The sequence below is a fragment of the Schistocerca gregaria genome, chromosome 1, assembly GCF_023897955.1.
Source record: "Schistocerca gregaria isolate iqSchGreg1 chromosome 1, iqSchGreg1.2, whole genome shotgun sequence".
NCBI classification, from domain to species: domain Eukaryota; kingdom Metazoa; phylum Arthropoda; class Insecta; order Orthoptera; family Acrididae; genus Schistocerca; species Schistocerca gregaria.
Genome location: NC_064920.1, coordinates 943096667 through 943119497, shown reverse-complemented (window position 1 = coordinate 943119497; position 22831 = coordinate 943096667). Strand labels below are relative to the sequence as shown.

The 22831-nt window shown below is 41.0% G+C and overlaps 1 protein-coding gene across 1 annotated transcript in view; it reads right to left on the bottom strand.

Moving 5' to 3' along the window:
* LOC126275984 (uncharacterized) overlaps positions 1-22831 on the bottom strand; it is a 448194-nt gene that overhangs the window by 30212 nt on the left and 395151 nt on the right. The window contains exon 8 of the mRNA XM_049977243.1: positions 1288-1334. Coding sequence (XP_049833200.1) covers positions 1288-1334 — 47 coding nt within the window. The remainder of the gene's footprint in view (positions 1-1287; positions 1335-22831) is intronic.

Genomic DNA, 22831 nt, shown 5'->3' with positions numbered 1-22831 from the left:
TTGTTTTCCAATGTACGCGAAATATGTTATATTTATTTACGTTCCCGATTAACTGCCAGAGCCTGCACCATTCATCAAACCTCTTTAGGTCGACCATGTCTTCTGGCGTGGCTACTTTCTTATAGACAACCGCATTATCTGCAAAAGTCTTAAAGAACTTCCGACGCTTTGTACTATATCATTTACATCCTACGTAAACAGTAACGAACCTATCGCACATCCTTGGGGTACTCCGGTAATTACCTTTATTCCTGTCGATTTGGTTCCGTTACGAGCATCGTGTTGAATTCTTCCTGATGTCCTGAATTCAGTCACAAATCTAGTTTGATATTCGGTAAACTCATATTTCTTCCAATGCAGTGCGGACGGTGTCAAATGCCTTCATGAAGTCCAGGCATCAACCTGAGAGCCGTTGTCTACAATGCTATGGAGGAACAGAGGGAGCCGAGTTTCACAACATTTCTATTCGCAGAATCCATTCTGATTTTTATAGAGATTTTCGTTCTCCAGAAACGTCATAATTCTTTAGCAAAACATGTTCCACAATTCTGCAGCACATTGACGTCAACGATGTAGGCCTATAAGAGGTGTACGACCCTTCCTGAAAATGGTAATGACTTGTGTGTTTCCAGTAGCTACGTATCTTCCGTTGCTCAAGCGATCTACGATAAACCGATACTAGAAGGGAAGTAAGATCTTTCGCGTAAACTCAGTAGAATCTTATTGGTATCTCATCTGGTCCTGACGCCTCTCCAATACTATGTGTCTGGTCTGTAGTTGTTTTTCTATTCAGCAATCCTTTTTCTCAATATCTGCCACTTCGACGTTCGTACGAAGCCTGACAGGAGGGACCGTGTTACCATCTTCCGCGGTGAAACAATTAGGAAGACCGAATTCAGTATTTCGTCCCCCCCCCCCCCCCCCCCCCCATTTCTCTCCTCTCTCTCTCACTCTCTCTCTCTCTCTCTCTCTCTCTCTCTCTCTCTCTTTCTTTCTTTCTTTCTTTCTCTCGCTATCCATCTACCTATCTCTCATCTTCAGTTTCGATGCCAGTATGGTCACTGAGTGAATGAATAGAGGATTTCGAACTGCATACAGATTTTACGCAAAACCAAAACCTCTTAGGGGGTCTATTAAGATTGGCTGACAAAATTTTACTGCTCTCATTGCTCTCTTTCCAGCAATATATTGGCTTTAAAAAACAAGGTGTACTACTTATTTTGCCTCCAAGGCAACACCACGAAACGGTCGTATGCTTATTAATAAATATCCGTCTGCGTAACTCACCTGATATGGCTGCTTCTGGTTTGAACCCCATGCGACGTATCATATAACTGGAAAGAAAACGTTCAGAATGTCAGTTTGAGCTTCTAGAGAAAGTTTAATTAGATACAGCACACAGAGCTACAGTTCTTATTTTGTTCAAATACAGTGTGATGTCTGATGCCTGTATCAGACATTGATGCTATAGTTTTGAGTTCAAAAATCAACTTATAGCTAAGTTTCCATCTTGGATACAGTATAACAGACATATAGGCATAATGGAATTTGTGTTTTCTACTACATCGGACAAAGTTGGTTAATCTCATTACTGCTTTTTACACATACGTCCATTGTTAAGTATGACAAACACAAATATACATGTCTCAGCAGCTTTTAATTTGTACAGAAACGAATAAACAGGATATTTCGCTGACTGACCTATACAAATTTTAAGAAGACATGAAAAGTACACTTCCAGAAAGTGTCTAAAAGTTATCACCAATTAAACACTCAGATACATCGTCAATCTATCTACTTATACGCCGAATGTAACTGATAATCTTGTTAAGTCAAATATTCAAGTAAAACATCGAAATTTGAAGAAAGAAAATGCGTACAGTGAAATCAATGTACCACAGACGGTGTAGCTACCTAGTTGCGAAATCTGTTCCCAGCTAGTTTAGAAATGGAACGGCATTATACGTTATGCACAAAGGCCCAAAGAAATGTATACATTATTATACTGTTCGTAACTTCGAAGTTAACAGTCGGAAACGCCTCACTTTCGTTGAAAGTGTAGCTTAAAGTTCACTTTACTGAACTCAGTGTAGGTGTTCGAAATGGTTTTTCTCCATAAACAACGACATTTAGCGTTCTCCGTAGGTAAAAGTACAACTGGCGGATGGCAGATAAAATGAAAGTCTCACCGTTATGATGATGATGATGATTGGTTTGTGGGGCGCTCAACTGCGCGGTCATCAGAAACCGTACAAAGCTCCATTTTTTACGCAATACAATCTAGCCACTGTCAGGAATGATCACGAAATAATGGCGACAACACAAAGACCCAGCCCCAGTGCTCAGAAAATCCCCAACCCGGCCCGGAATCGACCTCGGTTGCAATAGGCCTTTTTTAATTTTTTTTACTAATAACCCAGCAAAAAACCGAGGTGTCGGTTTGCCACAGTAACAGTATTATTTTTTCCTTTTTAAATAAAATCTTTTTTTTAAAGTAGTTGGTCTGAAATATTCCATTAATATAGGGAAAGGGAAAAGCAGTAATTGTTCTTGAACTAAAAATAGCCGACAGAACCGAGGAACAGACACATGGCATAAGAACTGGTACTGCATTGCTGAGACAAATACGTCTCTGTTGCCATCTGTCGTGGTTTACGGTAAGCGTGTAACACAGTGTACAAGACTTTCCCCGTCTGTACTCTACGGTAGTTACTCGCTGTCGTCGCCGGACATCCGTTGTACTGCAGAATGGCACCAATCCTAGTGTGGAAATATTTTTACAAAGTGACACACCAATGAAGTGCAAAGCTTCATTTCCTTTAAAAGATTGAAGATTTGTCTGCAATTTGTATGAAATAATACAAGGTGTACAACTTTGCTTCCGCTGTTTGCCGATAGGTGGCGACAACGGTAAGTAGCGGTCGAAAGAAGCAGATCGCAGAGTTCAGGCAGTCAGCTTGGACCTCGGTCAATATAACCTCATTCAAACATTAGTCGATTTGTGTCTACATCATAAAGTTGTTCTTGATTGAAAATGTCAGTTTACGAGCCTAATTCTCGTCATTTGCGCGAGGTGTTTTTGTTTAGTGTCAATATGAAGAAAACAGCGGCTGAATCTCATCGAATGCTCTCAAGTACGTATGGTGAGGACGCTATTAGTGAAAGAATGTGTCGTGAGTGGTCTCAACGCTTCAAGAAGGAAGATTTTAACGTCGTAGACCGGCATAGTGGTGGAAGAGAGAATGTTTCCGAAGACGCAGAATTGGAGACATTGCTGAGTGAAGACTCGCGTCGACTCTAAGAATAATTGGCACGATTAGTGGGACTGACATAGCAAGCCATTTCAAAACGTCTCGAGGCTATGGGCATGATTCAGAAAGAAGGAACGTGGGTCCCGTATGAGCTGAAACCAAGAGACATGAACGGCGTTTGTGTGTTTGTGAACAGTTGCTTCAGAGGCAAAAACGGAAGGGATTTCTGCATCGCATTGTGACCGGGGACGAAAAATGGGTTCATTACGATAGCCCTAAGTGCAAAAACTCATGGGAATATCCCGGCCATGCTTCCACATCGACGGCCAAACTGAATATTCACGGCTCCAAGATCATGCTCTGCATTTGCTGGGACCAGCTCGGCGTCGTGTACTATGAGGTGTTAAAACCAAGTGAAACACGCATTGCTACCTCTATCACCTGTTTAGATCAATGGCGCATCGCCTGGCTGACCACCACTTCCGATCTCACGAAAAAGTCACAAATTGGATCGATTGGTGGATCGCTTCAAAAGATGAACAATTTTTTCTACGCGGGATTCGTAAACTGCCCGAAAGATGGGTGAAAGTAGTGACCAGCGATGGAAAATACTTTGAATGATACATGTGTAACCAGTTTGTTTCATTAAAGCCTCAAATTTTGAGGAAAAAACGGCGGAAGCAAAGTTGTACACCTTGTAAGAGCAAGGAAATTATGGTAATAGTGTTGTTGTTCCGGTCTTCAGTCCGAAGACTAGACTGATGCAGCTCTCCATGAATGTCTATCCTGTGTAAGCCTCTTCACTCCGAGTAATTACTGCAATCTACATTTTTCTAACCTGCTTTCTGTATTCACCTCTTGGTCTCCGTTTACTACGATTTTTACCCCCCCCCCCCCCCACTTACCCCCCTGTACTGAATTGGTGATTCCTTGATTCTCAGAATGCGTCGTACCAATCGATCCCTTCTTCTACTCACATCGTGCCACAAATTTCTTTGCTTCCCAATTCTACTCAGTACCTTCTCATTAGACGGCCGTCGTGACCGAGCGGTTCTAGGCGCTTCAGATCGGAAGCGCGCTGCTGCTACGGTCGCAGGTTCGAATCCTGCCTCAGGCATGGATGTGTGTGACGTCCTTAGGTTAGTTAGGTTTAAGTAGTTCTAAGTCTGGGGGACTGATGACCTCAGATGTTAAGTCCCATAGTGCTTAGAGCCACCCGAACCATTTGAACCTCCTCATTAGTTATGCAATCTACCCATCTTATCTTCAGCGTTCTTCTGTAGCATCACATTTCAAATGCTTCTGTTATCTTGTTGTCTAAACGGTTCATCATCCATATTCACTTCCACTCCAGATAAATACTTTCAGAAAAGACTTCCTGTCACATCCACAGGGTGTTACAAAAAGGTACGGCCAAAGACTTTCACGAAACATTCCCGACACACAAAGAAAGAAAATATGTTATGTGGACATGTGTCGGGAAACGCTTACTTTCCATGTTAGACCTCATTTTATTACTTCTCTTCAAATTACATTAATCATGGAATGGAAACACACAGCAACAGAACGTACCAGCGTGACTTCAAACACTTTGTTACAGGAAATGGTCAAAATGTCCTCCGTTAGCGAGGATACAGCATCCAACCTCCGTCGCATGGAATCCCTGATGCACTGATGCAGCCCTGGAGAATGGCGTATTGTATCACAGCCGTCCACAATATGAGCACGAAGAGTCTCATTTATGGGGGCATTTGAAAGTCAAGAGGGTTGAGGTCAGGAGAGCGTGGAGGCCATGGAATTGGTCCGCCTCTACCAATCCATCGGTCACCGAATCTATTGCTGAGAATCGTACGAACACTTCGGCTGAAATGTGCAGGAGCTCCATTGTGCATGAACCACATGTTGTGTCGTACTTGTAAAGGCACATGTATGAAATCATGGGGGTGAATCGAGGAAGTACAGTACATACAGACGAAACTAAAATGAGCTCTAACATGAAAATTAAGTTTTCGGACACATGTCCACACACATCTTTTCTTTACTTGTGTGTGAGGAATGTTTCCTGGAAGTTTAGCCGTACCTTTTTGTAACACCCTGTATAATCGATGTTAACAAATTTCTCTTTTTCAGTAACGCTTTTTTTTTGCATATGCCAGTCTACATTTTATACCGTCTCTACTTTGGCTATCATCAACAGTACGAAAAACAATAATAAATTACAAATTTATCAACAATTCTTTCATAGTATACAAAAAATAAACTGTAACTGATCTGCGGAGACTTCCGCAAGGAGTTCGATACAGTTCCCCACAGTCGTTTAATGAACAGAGTAAGAGCATATGGACTATTAGACCAATTGTGAGATTGGATTAAAGAGTTCCTAGATAACAGGACGCAGCATGTCATTCTCAATGGAGAGAAGTCTTCCGAAGTAAGAGTGATTTCAGGTATGCCGCAAGGCAGTGTCGTAAGACCGTCGCTATTCACAATATACATAAATGACCTTGTGGATGACATCGGAAGTTCACTGAGGCTTTTTGCGGATGACGCTGTGGTATATCGAGAGGTTGTAACAATGGAAAATTGTACTGAAATGCAGGAGGATCTGCAGCGAATTGACGCATGGTGCAGGGAATGGCAGTTGCATCTCGATGTAGGCAAGTGTAATGTTCTGCGAATACATAGAAAGAAAGATCCCTTATCATTAGCTACAGTATAGCAGGTCAGCAACTGGAAGCAGTTAATTCCATAAATTATCTGTAGTACGCATTAGGAGTGATTTAAAATGGAATGGTCATATAAAGTTGATCGTCGGTAAAGCAGATATCAGACTGAGTTTCATTGGAAGATTCCTAAGGAAATGCAATCCGAAAACAAAGGAAGTAGGTTACAGTACGCTTGTTCGCCCACTGCTTGAATACTGCTCAGCAGTGTGGGATCCATACCAGATAGGATTGATAGAATAGATAGAGAAGATCCAACGGATAGCAGCGCGCTTCGTTACAGAATCATTTAGTAATCGCGAAAGCGTTACGGAGATGATAGATAAACTCCAGTGGAAGGCTCTGCAGGAGAGACGCTCACTAGCTCGGTACGGGCTTTTGTTGAAGTTTCGAGAACATACCTTCACCGAGGAGTCAAGCAGTATATTGCTCCCCCCTACGTATATCTCGCGAAGAGACCATGAGGATAAAATCAGAGAGAGTAGAGCGCACACAGAGGCATACCGACAATCCTTCTTTCCACGAACAATACGAGACTGGAATAGAAGGGAGAACGGATAGAGGTACTCAGGGTACCCTCCGCCACATACCGTCAGGTGGCTTGCGGAGTATGGATGTAGATGTAGATGCTACCTTGTCTTTACGTTATACGCCTTTACCTGCTTGCGGTCCATGAAAACGGACAAATTAACACGAAAAACTTAGTTCTTCAACTCAGTATTCATCCTTTAGCACAGACTATTCATAGTATCCAAATAGAATACCCAAATAGTGGTATGATTCCAGATTACAAGATACTTTTTGGCCAGAGTTTCAAAAAACTGGACTCAACAGGAGAATACTAAAAAAAAAAAAAAAAAAAAAAAAAAAAAAAAAAAAAAAAAAAAAAAGGCTCTAAGCACTATGGGACTTAACATCTGCGGTCATCAGTCCCCTAGGCTTAGAACCACTTAAACCTAACTGACCTAAAGACATCACACACATCCATGCCCGAGGCAGGATTCGAACCTGCGACCATAGCAGCAGCGCAGTTCCCGACTGAAGCGCCTAGAACCGCTCGACCACAGTGGCCGGCAGGGGAATACTGGTAAGTTTTTGGTAACATTGAATCACTTATCACTTTTCTAGAAAAGCAATGAAAGATGGACGGATTAAGTTTTATTTTATTTGTCGATTTAATTTATTATCTTGATTCTATGATTCTGAAAGAGAAATGTCAAAATTCTTCAATCTCTGTTCGATTTCCACACTTATTATAGGAAATAACAGGAGCAGAAAACCGAAAATCGGTTATTTCAGAAACCAGTTACCTTGAGCTGTTTTAATAGTCGGATGGAGCTGGCGTGAAAAAACGATAAATCGAAAACTGATTGATTCAGCTTTAACCGCCATCGCTAGGTCGTCATAGTTCATTGCTTATAACAATCTGGGGATGTAACACCTACACTTCGCAGTCTTCAAAATGCGATGAACACTTGAGCGACTGACGCTGGTTTCACGGACACACTGTCTCAGCTGTAAATAGTGACCTGAACTTGATGCTGTTACAGGGTGTCCAGGTAGATATTTACGTACATCTGTAACACAACCTTCGGCTTTGTCTAGAATAGATGAAATTGTTACATTTGTCAATGGCTCTATTCTGAATTCATTTCGCCATGGTTGGTATTTTCGTTTTAATGTACTGCTTAAGAGCTGCCTCTCTTTCATCGACTGTCAACCTTCCACCAGCCACGTTTACTCAAGTAATTGAAAACAAAACTAAGAACGTGGCGACTATCACCTAACAAAACAAAACAACGCTACATGGCGATTACCGCATAACAAAACAAGAAACTCTAGGTGGCGACTGCGAGGGCAATAAATACTGAAATATCAAAAGTGAGACTAGTCCAACCGCCTTCCCGAAATTAACTCCATCATAGTTCAAATATAACAAACCCTGTAGATGCAGTTATTTAAGCTGTACTATCATTACTTATACTCATTTTTGTGCACCAGCATAAACGTATTTTCTCACGTCTTCAATTTCATTTATAGAATACATGAAGAGTTTGATCTGGACAGAGTGTAAAAACTTGAATTTAATGTCTTCGGTTGATGTTTATGAAATTCGATGGTATGGTGTAGAGCTATTTTCTCTGCCCGTGGTGGCGTTTTATCAACCCATACCAACTGCATGAATTTCTTTCGAAATTACATAGTCACTTTTGTGAGAACGTGAACATCTTATTTCCGAGGCCACCGGCGGCTAACGGCTCGTGGTTTCGTTGGTAACCCTTTCGCAAAGTCGATTCAGCACACTACACTGTTGACTTAGAAAACAAAGTGGCACTTCCAGTTTATGTACCCGTAGTGTCTACTTACCTTTCCGAGAACAAGCTTAGCGGTGACAGTAAAACACAACGTAACGCTGAACAATCAGGAAACGTTACAACGCTTTGAAGACAATTCATTGTTCCCGCTTGAAAAAGGAGTGGTTCGTGACGTCATAAATCATTCACCCATACTAATCGATAGCTCGTTGAATGTACAAATGCATTTTATTTACTAGGGTTCAAATTCACAGATGCTTCTTTTACTGATTACAGTGCTTCCAAGGGTCACGGTAAGCGTAAAAAATCAAGCTCTGGTGCTTTGCTGAACCTTTCTTTGAAATTCTGCTTATTCTGAAATTTTGTAGTTTATACTATCCTAGCTCTAAACACTATCGAGTCTCTTCAAATTGCACGGCAAAGATAGAACTGAAATATGCTAATGTCGCTTCTAGGTGTACCTGACACACACTTAAATGTTTTCATCGAGACCTGACACGAACATCCATTTTGATGTACATGCGACAGCACTGTATACGTAACAAAACTTTGTTTAAATGATTATCACAGCCACCATTAGCAAAGTGAATGTGACAAATTCAATGTCTGACACTGTTACTCATGAATCTCACATTAACAATGCGAACAAGGCTTCCTTAGAGATACCTGGAAATTTTTGTTGCTTTCATTAAATCAGAAAAAAGCACGCTACAGCACGATTTGATACTCTTGTAAGAATTGGCAAGATATTAGCAGTTCATTCGATCTCATAAAACCGCTTACTAAAAGTCTTCCTGTAACCGCATTGAAAATTACAGCAAGGAAATCATTACATTTTAAAACTTAATCCTCGTTACTTTCACACTGAGGCACGAGGCCTTCATATAGAAGAAAGAGAGTAAATTTCTGCTCATGATATGCACATTTGAATCTGTATAACGTTGGAATGTTGGCATTTTAACAAGGAAGGATATCAGTGTGAGAATGCATTGACATATTCTGGCAAGTGCCAGCTAGCTGTTTAAATAAACTACTGAAGGAGTTTCTGGGATGGGCTCTGTTCACGATGGTAGTTATCCTTTTTCAAATAACAACTCTTTGCTTGAGGTTGATTGCCCCAGAATATAATCCACTACATCATAACTGAATGGATTTAAATTACGCATGTTGTCTTCTTTGTTTTATGATCTCTTTTTTCCGCAGTCGCAGTTATACAAGTTATGTAGGTTAATACCGTCTTTCGCGACTGTAATAAAAGTAGCGTGAAGACCAAACGCATTTCGGTTTATTTTATTAATGATCTTCATCCGTCACATATAACTATATGGCCATTCTTACAATTTTGTTTGCTAGTACCACTGACAATTGTCATGCATTAAATTATTGCTATAAACAGTATTAAAACACAATCGTTACTCAAGGTTTTTTTATTTCATTCTTCATGATGTTATATACATAATTAGCAGATTTCAGCATACAGCACTTTCACTAACTGAAGTATATTCACGTTTTTACGTTGTGAAGACCCACTGCCGTCGAGCCATCTGTTTTGACGCTGCAGGATGCTTTCGTCTTTTGTTGATAGTGAGAGCGCCTGCAAATTGTTTTCCGCGTATATTTCTCGACTGGTGTGTGTGTGTGTGTGTGTGTGTGTGTGTGTGTGTGTGTGTGTGTGTGTGTGTGCAGAGAGCTCATATGTGTCTTTGCTATGTGTCTTTTCTTTGCTACGGTACAGTGCTGGGTGATCTCGGCTGGGTATATTGTCTAATTTATGTGACACTATTTTTGTGGTGTCCAAGGGCATTGCTCTTTATCTACTACTACTTCCTCATGCATCTACCTTTCCCGCCATCTCTTTGTCCATTTCCTCCTCCCCCTCACTCTGTACATCCCCTCCTCTATACTTCACAACCTGTCCCCAACCATCCCCGCCAGCACGTGCAGGCCCTGCAACACAGTTCTATAAAGCAGGAAGATACTACTCCCATAACGTGGCTGTCATGCAGGGCAAACTACATATCGGGGCCTGGAAAACAGTTTTTTGCCCATAGGTGTACGCTCTCTAGAAACCAGGTTGATTTACCAGCTTGACACTATTCCCACACAACATTCCTGTCATTTAGGCAGCCTATAAGGCATGTGCTGGGAAAGGCATGTTTTCCCTACATCGCCACTCCTACTGGAGCTAGGAGCTTATAAACTCCATAGTGCTGATACTCATGAGGCCTGCTTTTTCCCTGCCAGCTTTATGTGCAATCGATCCAAGGATTTGGGAGGAGAGCTTGGTCATATACACACACATTCCACTTTATATACAAATAACAGAAGATATGTTTAATTATTTTATATAAGGCTTGGTTGTTTGGTCACTTATTATGTGTTCCTTTTCTATTACTGTCTTTTAAATGTCTAAGTTCTCTCTTAAGGTTATAAAAATATAAATATAAAAAACAAAGCACCACATAAATCGAGAGATCCATCACACACACACACACACACACACACACACACACACACACACACACACACACACACACACACACACCAACAATCCTATCACTATATAACAAGGACACAACACTGAAACTCAACAGAGAAATTGGTACACACTCACAAGGAACCCATTGAGTGCAACGTCAAAAAAGCCAATGACGTATCGGTCATTCACATATTGTCTACCAAACAAACACAATATTAACTGCTAATGGCAACAGGTGCAGGACTAGAGGTATCCAATGGTGAGCACAGCATGGGGCTACAGAGCATAGTTGAACTGCTTAGTCAATGAGTAACACTTGGTATGTGTTTAAAAATCATACTGCCTTAGAGCAAACTATCCCTCTAGAAAAATGTGTGGCATTGCAGTTCATATTACATGGAACCACTGGATAAATTCAGCCTCTGAATGTTTGTTTTTCCCGTGCCTACAAAACATATAATCGTACTATCTGCAGCTACGCCTTAAGCGATAGCCGGTTTCACGGTAAGCTCCATAAGAAACTGTTTCGTATTCAGTTGCATGTCATCACATTCCATTAGCTCGCATCACCCCATAATGCTAATATGATCCCATACGCATTCTTGACGAGTGGATATCTAGCTGAACGTTCTGCATGGTTTGTAATCTCAAGGAGTTCGCCTTCGATCTTGAGGTGCGCGCCATTTTTCATTTGGTGCTCATGGAGCAAGTTAATGATTTGTTTTGAACATTTCTTGAATATCGACGATGTCTATTTTGCCAAGTGTAATACGCACATCCCATAGAAGGTTGATCTCTGCACCTCCCAGACATTTATTTTCTGTCACCCTCCTGATACACAAGATGAATCATTAGCAGCTAATGTTTCTCCTGTCATAATTTCAAGAGAGCCTTACTAAAGACTGAACTTGCGACTTCGTACTCAAGGGGTTGCTTGTCAGATGCACTGCAAACTGAATACAATAGATCAGTAACTGTAACAGTTATTTTTATTCTTCTGCCTTAAGCATACTGAAAATGACAAGCTCATTCGCCATACGGGACTCATATTTTGAAGCAATCCAGTGGTTACACTGTAAACATTTTTCTTAACAACGCTGTATTTGGTACTAACCCCAAAACTGAGGAACACAAGAGATAATCTAACAACACAGCACTGATTGCAAAACGTGAACATCCACACTGATATTTCGTAAATTATGAATAACGAAGTTCCAAATCAAGAAATCATACGCCATGACCGAAACAGCAGACTCAAAACGGAGCGGAAAAAATCAAACCAGCTACAACGAAAGGAGAAGCACTTCCAACTAGAGCGTGGAACAAGGAACACAGAATGCTGATAGTAAAGTCTAGGAGAAGTCAGCTTTAAACAACACTGTCATTCAGTTTTTAAACACTGAAGAACGACAGAGTCGTCTACTCGCAATGATTACAATTTTACCACATGTGATGCTTTGTGAATAAAAGCGAAAACTGTATGTTGAAGAGATTTTCAACTTGCGGTGCGTGTAAGACAGGATAAGTCAATTTTCTGTGCAGCGCTTCACAGTCGGCATAAGATGTTATTAATTTAGCCCCTGAGGGTTTCACATGAGCTTCGCCTTTAGACTACACAATATTCATATGAGAATTATCGAGGTGGAATGGGCCGTGGTGGTTGGTGGTTCCCTCTCACGTTTTCAGTGGAAGCAGGATCATCTCGGGGAATGGCAACCTTTTCCTTCATATAAGCATGCTTATGTTGCAGTAAGTTATCGTGGTAAATAGTGTTTCGTTTCTATTACTACAGTGCATATTTTAACAGTGTCTTCCATTAATTATTGAACACAACAATAAGCATAAGAGAAAACTTGATCAGCCGCAATATATTCTATCACTTTATTTAAAACAGTCGGACAATGTTTAGGTATTTTATCGGTTCCATGACTGTAGAAACCTACTGGTTCTGACTTGAAGAGACCGTCAAAACATTTTCGATGTGCATTTACGCCCGGAAACAAAGTTTCTTGACGACTGTTCAATAAGAAATTACCTCCTGCATTTTTTGGTTTTGAAATCAGCAAAGTGCGATTTCGAGTAATAGGAACATGCGATGCAGCCTCGTTGATCGTTTTCCTTACACTGCGACAGAAAGCTGTCTCAGATGTTGGCCCGAATACCAGCTGTGTTGACCACACACCTCAGGAGCGGTTCGTAGGCACACCACCTTTTTTGATCCACCAGATTCAAAATATCAGGCGATTATTATTAAACTGATGGTGTTCCGAGAGCTTGAGTGTAGGCTTCATGCATTCCAGGACGCTGAAACATTGCGGTTACGTTCATTAATCCGTGCGCTTGTGGAGTACCCCGAAAAAATCAATAGTTCCACTATCTGCCTGACGTGAAACAATGGTGCTGCAAGCAGTTAGGATGTAAAAAGTATCTGTTTTGACGTCAGTATGCTGTTTGTCACTTGGCGACAGGTGTTAATTCTTTTGTGTAGTGACTGTTGGTGTAAAGGGTGAAGAAGAATGACAGTTGAAGTTCTCCATAACAAACGCAGTGCCTATTCAGAAGGAAGATAGAACACTGTTGGCACATCTGGTGCACCAGAACGCCAGCAACAGCAGTGATGCATTGTTGGAATATGACCGACGAAAAATCTGCAGAGAAGCCGAATGTAAATAAATGGGCTAAAGAATATGATCCAGACATTTGGAAAAACGGGAGAATTAGGTGATGCAGCACGGGGAAGGTGGAGGCTCATTCCCATGGCAGTTGGTGACGAAGCTCCTGCAACTGTAGCTCACCATGCAGAACATGCTTCAAATTCTGCAGCCAGCGTTCGAGCTGTGTCACTGGAATCATATTCCCCTGTTCAACAATTCAAAAGATCTTATCGTGCATTTTACACCAGTATCCCTACAACACTCAGAATGTGCACCTAATGAAGCACCAAAATAGGGAACATGACCTTGACTTTGCCCTTCGTTTTTTGGCGCGCCTGGAAATGGATGACATGTGGCAGGGGAATATCATTTTACTCTGCATGGTGCTGTGAATGCACGTAAGTGTTACTTGCTTATGGGGTTCTACTCCGCCACATGTTGTTCAGGGATATCCAATTCACTCAGCTTCTGTGTGGTGCAGTTTCACGAAGCTTCTTCAATATCCGTCCATTTTTATTCGAGGGGATGACACGTACGGGCCTGTTACATGTACAGTGTCATCTGCACTTTACGAGGCTCTCCTTGTGCGAACAGTGATTCGAGCTCTGCAAGAACGGAATTGCGTCCAGACCACCATTTTCATGCAGAATGGGGCAACACCACATGTTGCTTACCACGTGAAAGATTTGCTTCGAGAAAACTTCACTAATGATAGCATTATCTCTCGACAATTTCAAGACATGTGGCCATGCAGATCCCACAACCTAAATCCATGTGACTTCTGATTGTGGGGATGTCTGAAAGATTGTGCCTATAGGGATGTATTGGGGCTCTTCCTCATCTGAATGATAGCATTAGACGATATATCGCTCTCATTATACAGTTATGTTACGACCACCGACGACTACGACGCCGTGTTATGGATGCAGCAAGATGCTGAGTCGAGAGACCATATTGAATCCATATTGTAACTTGTGACAATATCCTAATAAACGTGCCCGACCACCGCTATCACGTATTTGATTATTCCTCCCCGTCTGCTACACCCACATCACATACTGACTGCTTACAGCACTATATTTTCACCTGGGGGAAGAAAGTGGAACTATTATTTTTTTCAGCATACTCCGCGAGTGCACCGATTAACCCTAGGACTCACTCTGCTAAAATTTCCCTAGTACACCATCAGGGGTCATACATGACCCCAATCAATATATAATTGACTGTGTGTACTAATCATTCAGAGAACAACGTACTGTCGTTTAATACTGTTTGTTTACATTTTATTTATTGTTTAGACATATTTCACAGCTTTTTTAACAGATATGTACATAGTAGAATTAAATTACATATGGCAGACTAATTACATATCACAAGTTACAATATTACTCTAAGTCATAATTTGTTTCACTCATAAATGTTTCACAATGGCTCAAATTTACAGAAAATGTGATGAACAACTCAACAGGAAACTTAATTCTAACCGGAATCCGTAACATAATCATCTGCACATATTTTGCAAGTAGTAACTATTTCACAATGTTCCTTGCAAACAAATTTGTTACACTTTTGCATGTTGAACTGTATTTTGTGTCCTTTGATCGGGGGCAAATGGAGCATCTGCCTCGCTTTCTCTTCTGATTGTCGGGTATTACGTCTGGATGTCCATTGTCTAACAGATCATCAAATCCACACCGTTTGATACTGCTAATAATATTCTTGTTCCTTGCTTGTGGTAAACTCAAACGACGTCCCACTTGGGGCTTTGCCATTTCTTTGGCCAACTTCATTAGAAAAAGACGTCACTCTGTATTTTCAACAGCAACACAGAAGAGTCTGTAGGCATTGAGTGCAGCTAGATCGACAAGATCATAATGGCCAACGTTCTGTACCCTTTTTCACAGAATAGTAAGAGCTCATTTGATCTAGCGTATCAACATCTGATTTTGTTGAGTTGTAATACAACACTTCTTCTGGCTTTCGTTTCAAGTTGTTTTCTTTGGGCACTTCAAATGATTGATGTTGTGTTGACAGGAGTAGCTCAGCCTTATTTCTTTTTGTAACATACGAAACTAATAGGGTTTTACCACTGTATGCAAATCTGGTAGTGCATTCTTCCCTAGTTTTCGAAGGCAAAAACTCTTTTGGGACTTCTTTTCTTGTAGAACGTAGAGTACCTACAAGTGTCAACTTAATTTCCAACAATTCTTGACCAAAGTCATGTTGTTGTTGTTGTTGTTATCAGTCCTGAGACTGGTTTGATGCAGCTCTCCATGCTACTGTATCCTGTGTAAGCTTCTTCATCTCCCAATACTTACTGCAACCTACATCCTTCTGAATCTGTTTAGTGTATTCATCTCTTGGTCTCCCTCTACGATTTTTAACCTCCACGCTGCCCTGCAATGCTAAATTTGTGATCCCGTGATGCCTCAGAACATGTTCTACCAACCGCTTCCTTCTTCTTATCAAGTTGTGCCACAAACTCCTCTTCTCCCCAATTCTATTGAATACTTCTTCCTTAGTTATGTGATCTACCCATCTAATCTTCAGCATTCTTCTGTAGCACCACATTTCGAAAGCTTCTATTCTCTTCTTGTCCAAACTATTTATCGTCAATGTTTCACTTCCATACATGGCTACACTCCATACAAATCCTTTCAGAAACGACTTCCTGACACTTAAAATCTATACTCGATGTTAACAAATTTCTCTTCTGCAGAAACGCTTTCCTTGCCATTGCCAGTCTACATTTTATATCCTCTCTACTTTGACCATCATCAGTTATTTTGGTCCCCAAATAGCAAAACTCCTTTACTACTTTAAGTGTCTCATTTCCTAATCTAATTCCCTCAGCATCACCCGACTTAATTCGACTACATTCCATTATCCTCGTTTTGCTTTTGTTGATGTTCGTCTTATATCCTCCTTTCAAGACACTGTGAATTCCGTTCAACTGCTCTTCCAAGTCCTTTGCTGTCTCTGACAGAATTACGTCATCGGCGAACCTCAAAGTTTTTATTTCTTCTCCATACCTACTCCGAATTTTTCTTTTGTTTCCTTCACTGCTTGCTCAATATACAGATTGAATAACATCGGGGAGAGACTACAGCCCTGTCTCACTCCCTTCCCAACCACTGCTCCCCTTTCATGTCCCTCGACTCTTATAACTGCTATCTGGTTTCTGTACAAATTGTAAATAGCCTTTCGCTCCCTGTATTTTACCCCTGCCGCCTATAGAATCTGAAAGAGAGTATTTCAGTCAACATTGTCAAAAGCTTTTTCCAAGTCTACAAATGCTAGAAATGTAGGTTTTCCTTTCCTTAATCTATTTTCTAAGATAAGTCGTAGGGTCAGTATTGCCTCACATGTTCCAACATTTCAGGGGAATCCAATCTTCGCCGAGGTCGGCTTCTACCAGGTTTTCCATTCGTCTGTAAGGAATTGGCGTTAGTATTTTGCAGCCGTGACTTATTAAACTAATAGTTCGGTAATTTTCACATCTGTCAACGCCTGTTTTCTTTGGGATTGGAATTATTATATTCTTCTTTAAGTCTGAGGGTATTTCGCCTGTCTCATACATCTTGCTCACCAGATGGTAGCGTTTTGTCAGGACTGGCTCTCCTAAGGCCATCAGTAGTTCCAATGGAATGTCATCTACTCCCGGGGCCTTGTTTCGACTTAGGTCTTTCAGTGCTCGGTCAAACTCTTCACGCAGTATCATATCTCCCATTTCATCTTCATCTAAATCCTCTTCCATTTATATAATATTATCCTCAAGTACATGGCCCTTTTATAGACCCTCTATATACTCCTTCCACCTTTCTGCTTTCCCTTCTTTGGTTAGAACTGGGTTTCCATCTGAGCTCTTGATATTCATACAAGTGGTTCTTTCCTCTCCAAAGGTCTCTTTAATTTTCCTGTAGGCAGTATCTATCTTACCCCTAGTGAGGTAAGCAACTACATCCTTACATTTGTCCTCTAGCCATTCCTGCTTAGCCATTTTGCACTTCCTGTCGAACTCATTTTTGAGACGTCTGTATTCCTTTTTGCCTGCTTCATTTATTGCATTTTTATATTTTCTCCTTTCATCAATTAAATTCAATATTTCTTCTGTTATCGAAGGATTTCTACTAGCCCTCGCCTTTTTACCTATTTGTTCCTCTGCTGCCTTCACTACTTTATCCCTCAGAGCTACCCATTCTTCCTCTACTGTATTTCTTTCCCCCATTCTTGTCAATTGTTCCCTTATGCTCTCCCTGAAACTCTGTACAACCTCTGGTTTAGTCAGTTTATCCAGGTCCCATCTCCTTAAATTCCCACCTTTTTGCAGTTTCTTCAGTTTTAAACTACAGTTCATAACCAATAGATTGTGGTCAGAGGCCACATCTGCCCCTGCAAATGTCTTACAATTTAAAACTTGGTTCCTAAATCTCTGTCTTACCATTATATAATCTATCTGATACCTTCTAGTATCTCCAGGATTCTTCCATGTATACAAAATTCTTTTATGATTCTTAAACCAAGTGTTAGCTATGATTAAGTTGTGCTCTGTGCAAAATTCTACCAGACGGCTTTCCCTTTCATTTCTCTCCCCCCAATCCATTCTCACCAACTATGTTTCCTTCTATCCCTTTTCCTACTCTCGAATTCCAGTCGCCCATGACTATTAAATTTTCGTCTCCCTTCACTACCTGAATAATTTCTTTTATCTCATCATACATTTCATCAATTTATTCATCATCTGCAGAGCTAGTTGGCATATAAACTGGTACTACTGTAGTAAGCGTGGGCTTCGTATCTATCTTGACCACAATAATGCGTTCACTATGCTGTTTGTAGTAGCTTACTCGCATTCCTATTTTCCTATTTATTATTAAACCTACTCCTGCATTACCCCTATTTGATTTTGTGTTTATAACCCTGTATTCACCTGACCAAAAGTCTTGTTCCTCCTGCCACCAAACTTCACTAATTCCCACTATATGTAGCTACAACCTATCCATTTCCCTTTTTAAATTTTCTAACCTGCCTGCCTGATTAAGGGATCTGACATTCCACTCTCCGATCCGTAGAACGCCAGTTTTCTTTCTCCTGATAACGATGTCCTCTTGAGTAGTCCCCGCCCGGAGATCCGAATGGGGGGACTATTTTACCTCCGGAATATTTTACCCAAGAGGACGCCATCATCATTTAACCATACAGTAAAGCTGCATGCCCTTGGGAAAAATTACGGTTGTAGTTTCCCCTTGCTTTCTGCCGTTCGCAGTACCAGCACAGCAAGGCCGTTTTGGTTAGTGTTGCAAGGCCAGATCAGTCAATCATCCAGACTGTTGCCCTTGCAACTACTGAAAAGGCTGCTGCCCCTCTTTTCAGGAACCACACGTTTCTCTGGCCTCTCAACAGATACCTCTCCGTTGTGGTTGCACCTACGGTACGCCCATCTGTATCGCTGAAGCACGCAAGCCTCCCCACCAACGGCAAGGTCCATGGTTCATGGGGGTAGGGCCAAGGTCATAGTTCGTGAAAAAATTGTCAGTGGTAATATTCCTACCACTGCCAGACAGATGACGCAAAAAACTTAGACCACTCTCTTGCCTTGATTCACTTCTCTCTCATCACCACTCCTTCCAGTGTACATTTGAAGATTTCTCAGATAACCATGTTCACAGTCTACTGCGGACCATATCTTGATGCCATACTTTCCTGGCTTTGAAGGAATGTACACCTTGAAACTGCACCGACCTCTGTATACGCAAAGATGTTCATCAACAGTAATGTTGCTGGAAGGTATAAACGATGTTTGACATCAAATATTTCCTGTACAGTTTCAGCCGTATTTCCAGTCCTCTCTTTCCTTTCAAGTCTTGTGATGCGCTCGTCGAAACGAAGTGAACGCATAATGCCCTGATATCGCCTCCTCGACATAGTAGCACGGAATAGAGGAGTGCCATATTCAGAGTCGCAAAATTCGTCAATAGGTTTCCCCCGGCTCTTCTGTACGTCATACATAATCAGCAAGCCTAAAAATGAAAGAAGATCGCATCTGTCTGTATCACACCAGTCAACTAATTTTCCAGACACTTTCAATCCATCTCCTCGTTGATTTGTGAACTGAACTATTATGTCCAGCAATTCATTAGTAATAAACTGCCTGAACAGTCAACAGCTGAGCTAACACTAACTGCACTAGGAGTACCTGCTGAAAATCGTTGTATGTTGCGGATTGGAAGCCTACGAATTGATGGTTCTTCTGTACTCCATGCAATATCCCGACCCCTGCTTATCAGCACTGCACTTTCATCTTCTCCACTGTCGTCATTTTCAGCAAGAATAGCATTTTCTTCTAATTCATGTAAACAAATTTCATTACTTTGGTCTACCTGTGTCTCTGTTCCATCATCTTCCGCGTCACTACCTTCTGAATCACTACTGCTACGAAATAAGTCTTCCATAGCTTGTTCTACACTATAGCCAGGAGCAAAACGTATTCCATCCATGCTGAAATTACACTGCAACAACAAACGTAAAAACGAACTTCCAGTTCTGAGTAACACCTGAATAACACCTGAATTCAGTGTTACCAACTCAAAATACCTAAGAAAGAGATTGACAGTTGATGATCTATACGTTCAATGAATGTTACATATAATATATCTGGGGTCATAATTGACCCCAACAGTAGTTTTTGTTAATTATTGATTTAAATTTTGCGTCAAGCGCTCTAAAAAATTTTGTGAGAGAACTACAATACTGTGTGGTAAAGGTCATAAAATTCTGGATTTTTACAAGAAATAGAAATATTATTTTATCCATAGTAAAGATGATGCTTCGGCGTCATGTGATGTATGCAGCCCGCATTGCATCACTCGGAACAGCTTCACTTTAATTACAACCACCAGATATTATGTTCACACTGACATTTACTCGAGTTAAGTCTTTTGTTAGAGCTTAGCCGTTAGTTTCTTATTTAGAAGTTAAAGTCGTCACCAATATCAACATTATAAAGAAATGCCCAATGACTGAACTTCTGACATTAAAGCAAAAATGCTGTAATAGTCTGCCTTTTGTTCGTTTGAACTGGACACGCAGTTCCCCTACACCTGCCTTCTGAATCTTGCTTATTAAATGCAAATGTCCCAGAACGATGGTTAAATGGTTGCAGTTCATCACATTGTCAGTTATCGCGACTTCTTGAATATGAAAAATCATTTATTCCATAACGATCTTTCTTCAAATCAGAAAATTCTTTTCCGACATTTTTTGCGCAAAAGCTCTCGCTCCACACACAGTAGCAAAGATTTCGAACTGCCTTCACCCATCTATTACACCCAATCAATACTTTCATTGCGCGATAACAATGACGACAGCGCCACTAAAGCAGAGTTGCTAAACACTGTTTTCCGAAATTCGTTCACAAAAGAAGACGAAGTAAATATTCCAGAATTCGAATCAAGAACAACTGCCAACATGAGTAACTTAGAAGTACATATTCTTGGTGTAGCGAAGCACCTTAAAACACTTAATAAAATCAAGGCTTCCGGCCGAGACTGTATGACAGTGAGGTTACTTTCAGATTATGCTGATACAATAATGTACAAACGCTCACTGATGGAAAGACCTGTACCCGGAGCCTGGAAGATTGCACAAATCACTCCAATACCCAAGAAAGGAAATAGCACTAATTTGCTGAGTTACAAACCCATATCACTAAAGTCCGTTTGCAGTAAGATTTTGAAACATATTCTGTCCTCGAACATGATGATCATCTCGAAGAAAATGAAATACTGACAAACAGCCCACACGGATTCAGAAAATATCGTTCTTGTGAAACACAACAAACTCTTTTGTTCCGACGACGTAATGAGTACTATCGACAGGGGACGTCTAATTAAATTCATATTTTTAGATTTCTGCAAGGGTTTTGACATTGTTCCTCACAAGCGCCTTCTAATTAAATTGCATGCCCCTAGAGTGTCGTCTCAGCTGTGTGACTGGATTCGTGATTACTTATCTGTAAGGTCACAGTTGGTAATAACTGACGGAAAGTCATCGAGTAAAACAGAAGCAATAACTGGCGTTTCCCATTGAAGTGTTATAGGCTGTTATTCCTGATCTACATAAATGATTTAGGAGACTATCTGAAAAGTCCTCTAAAGCTTTTTGCAGATGATACTGTCATCTACCGTCATCCAGTGCCATCAGATGATCAAAACTAATTGCAAAATGGTTTAGCAAGATATCTGCATGGTACAAAAAGTGGCTACTGACTTTCAATCATGCGTCCGCGTCCTCACATGGCGGTAGAGCCTCATTTATCACTTTTGAGTGATCTCCCCATTAGTCGCGGCGAAAAGGATACAACCTACAGTGGGACTAGTGCGGTCGCTGTCGATCATAGTGTCCAATGTCTCTGTGGATGGCTGCACAGTTCAGTCAGAATCAACCTCTCCATAGCCCCTGCTGATCGTGGTAGCAGCTACGAGGAACGTCGCTACCTTATTCCGTTATTGAGATTGCCAGTAACTGCTGCACTGTCTCACAGATCACTGAATTACGCCGAGATGTTTACAAGTGGTAAACATAATTATTTAATTAATGCTGCGGAAAAACAAAGTTGTGCTATAAATTTTTTTTATGTAGGTACATTTCAGCAGTAATGTAACACATTCAAATCCCCCCGTCATACTGTGACACGCCGCTAGAAGAGCCAAACCAAAATGGCGTAGCCCTCTGATGAGGTGGAGTATCGTGCGGTGTCTGCCTCCTTAGCTTGAGTGGTCAACACGTCTGACTGCCATGCACCGCGTGTGGGTTCGATTCCGACCAAGTCGAGACAATTTCTCCCTTCGGGGACTGGAGGTTGTGGTTTCTTCATCATCATTTCATCATCATAGACATGCAAATCGCACCATGTGGCGACAATTGAAAGGACTTGCAACTCGGCAGCCGAACTTCCCCAGGTGGTGACACCCGGCTATCAGTGCCATACGATAATTATCATTGAGCGGTAATTTTTTTCGGGAAGTTGTAGTTGTATCAGACCAATTCAGACGGCTAAAGAAAACATCTGGATTGGCCTCATACAGCTGCAACGTATCCGTTGGTATATAAAACGAATTAACGCAGGAAGTTCTACTTTAGCAACGGGGGTTGCGCCATTTTCTTTCGGCTACTCTAGTACCATGTTACGGTATTCTGGCGCGGGGATTTCAGTGTGTCATTACTGCTGATGTGTACCTACAAAACAAACAAAACATCAATAACCGAACTTTTATTTTTTTTCTAGGTGATATTTAATTCTCTATAACCAATTCTTTCATAACAATATCCTTGTCTATATTAAAGATATCTAAACTGTAAAATTAAATGAAACTAAGTGGTTCCAAAGATCTTTTCAAGTGTCGAACAT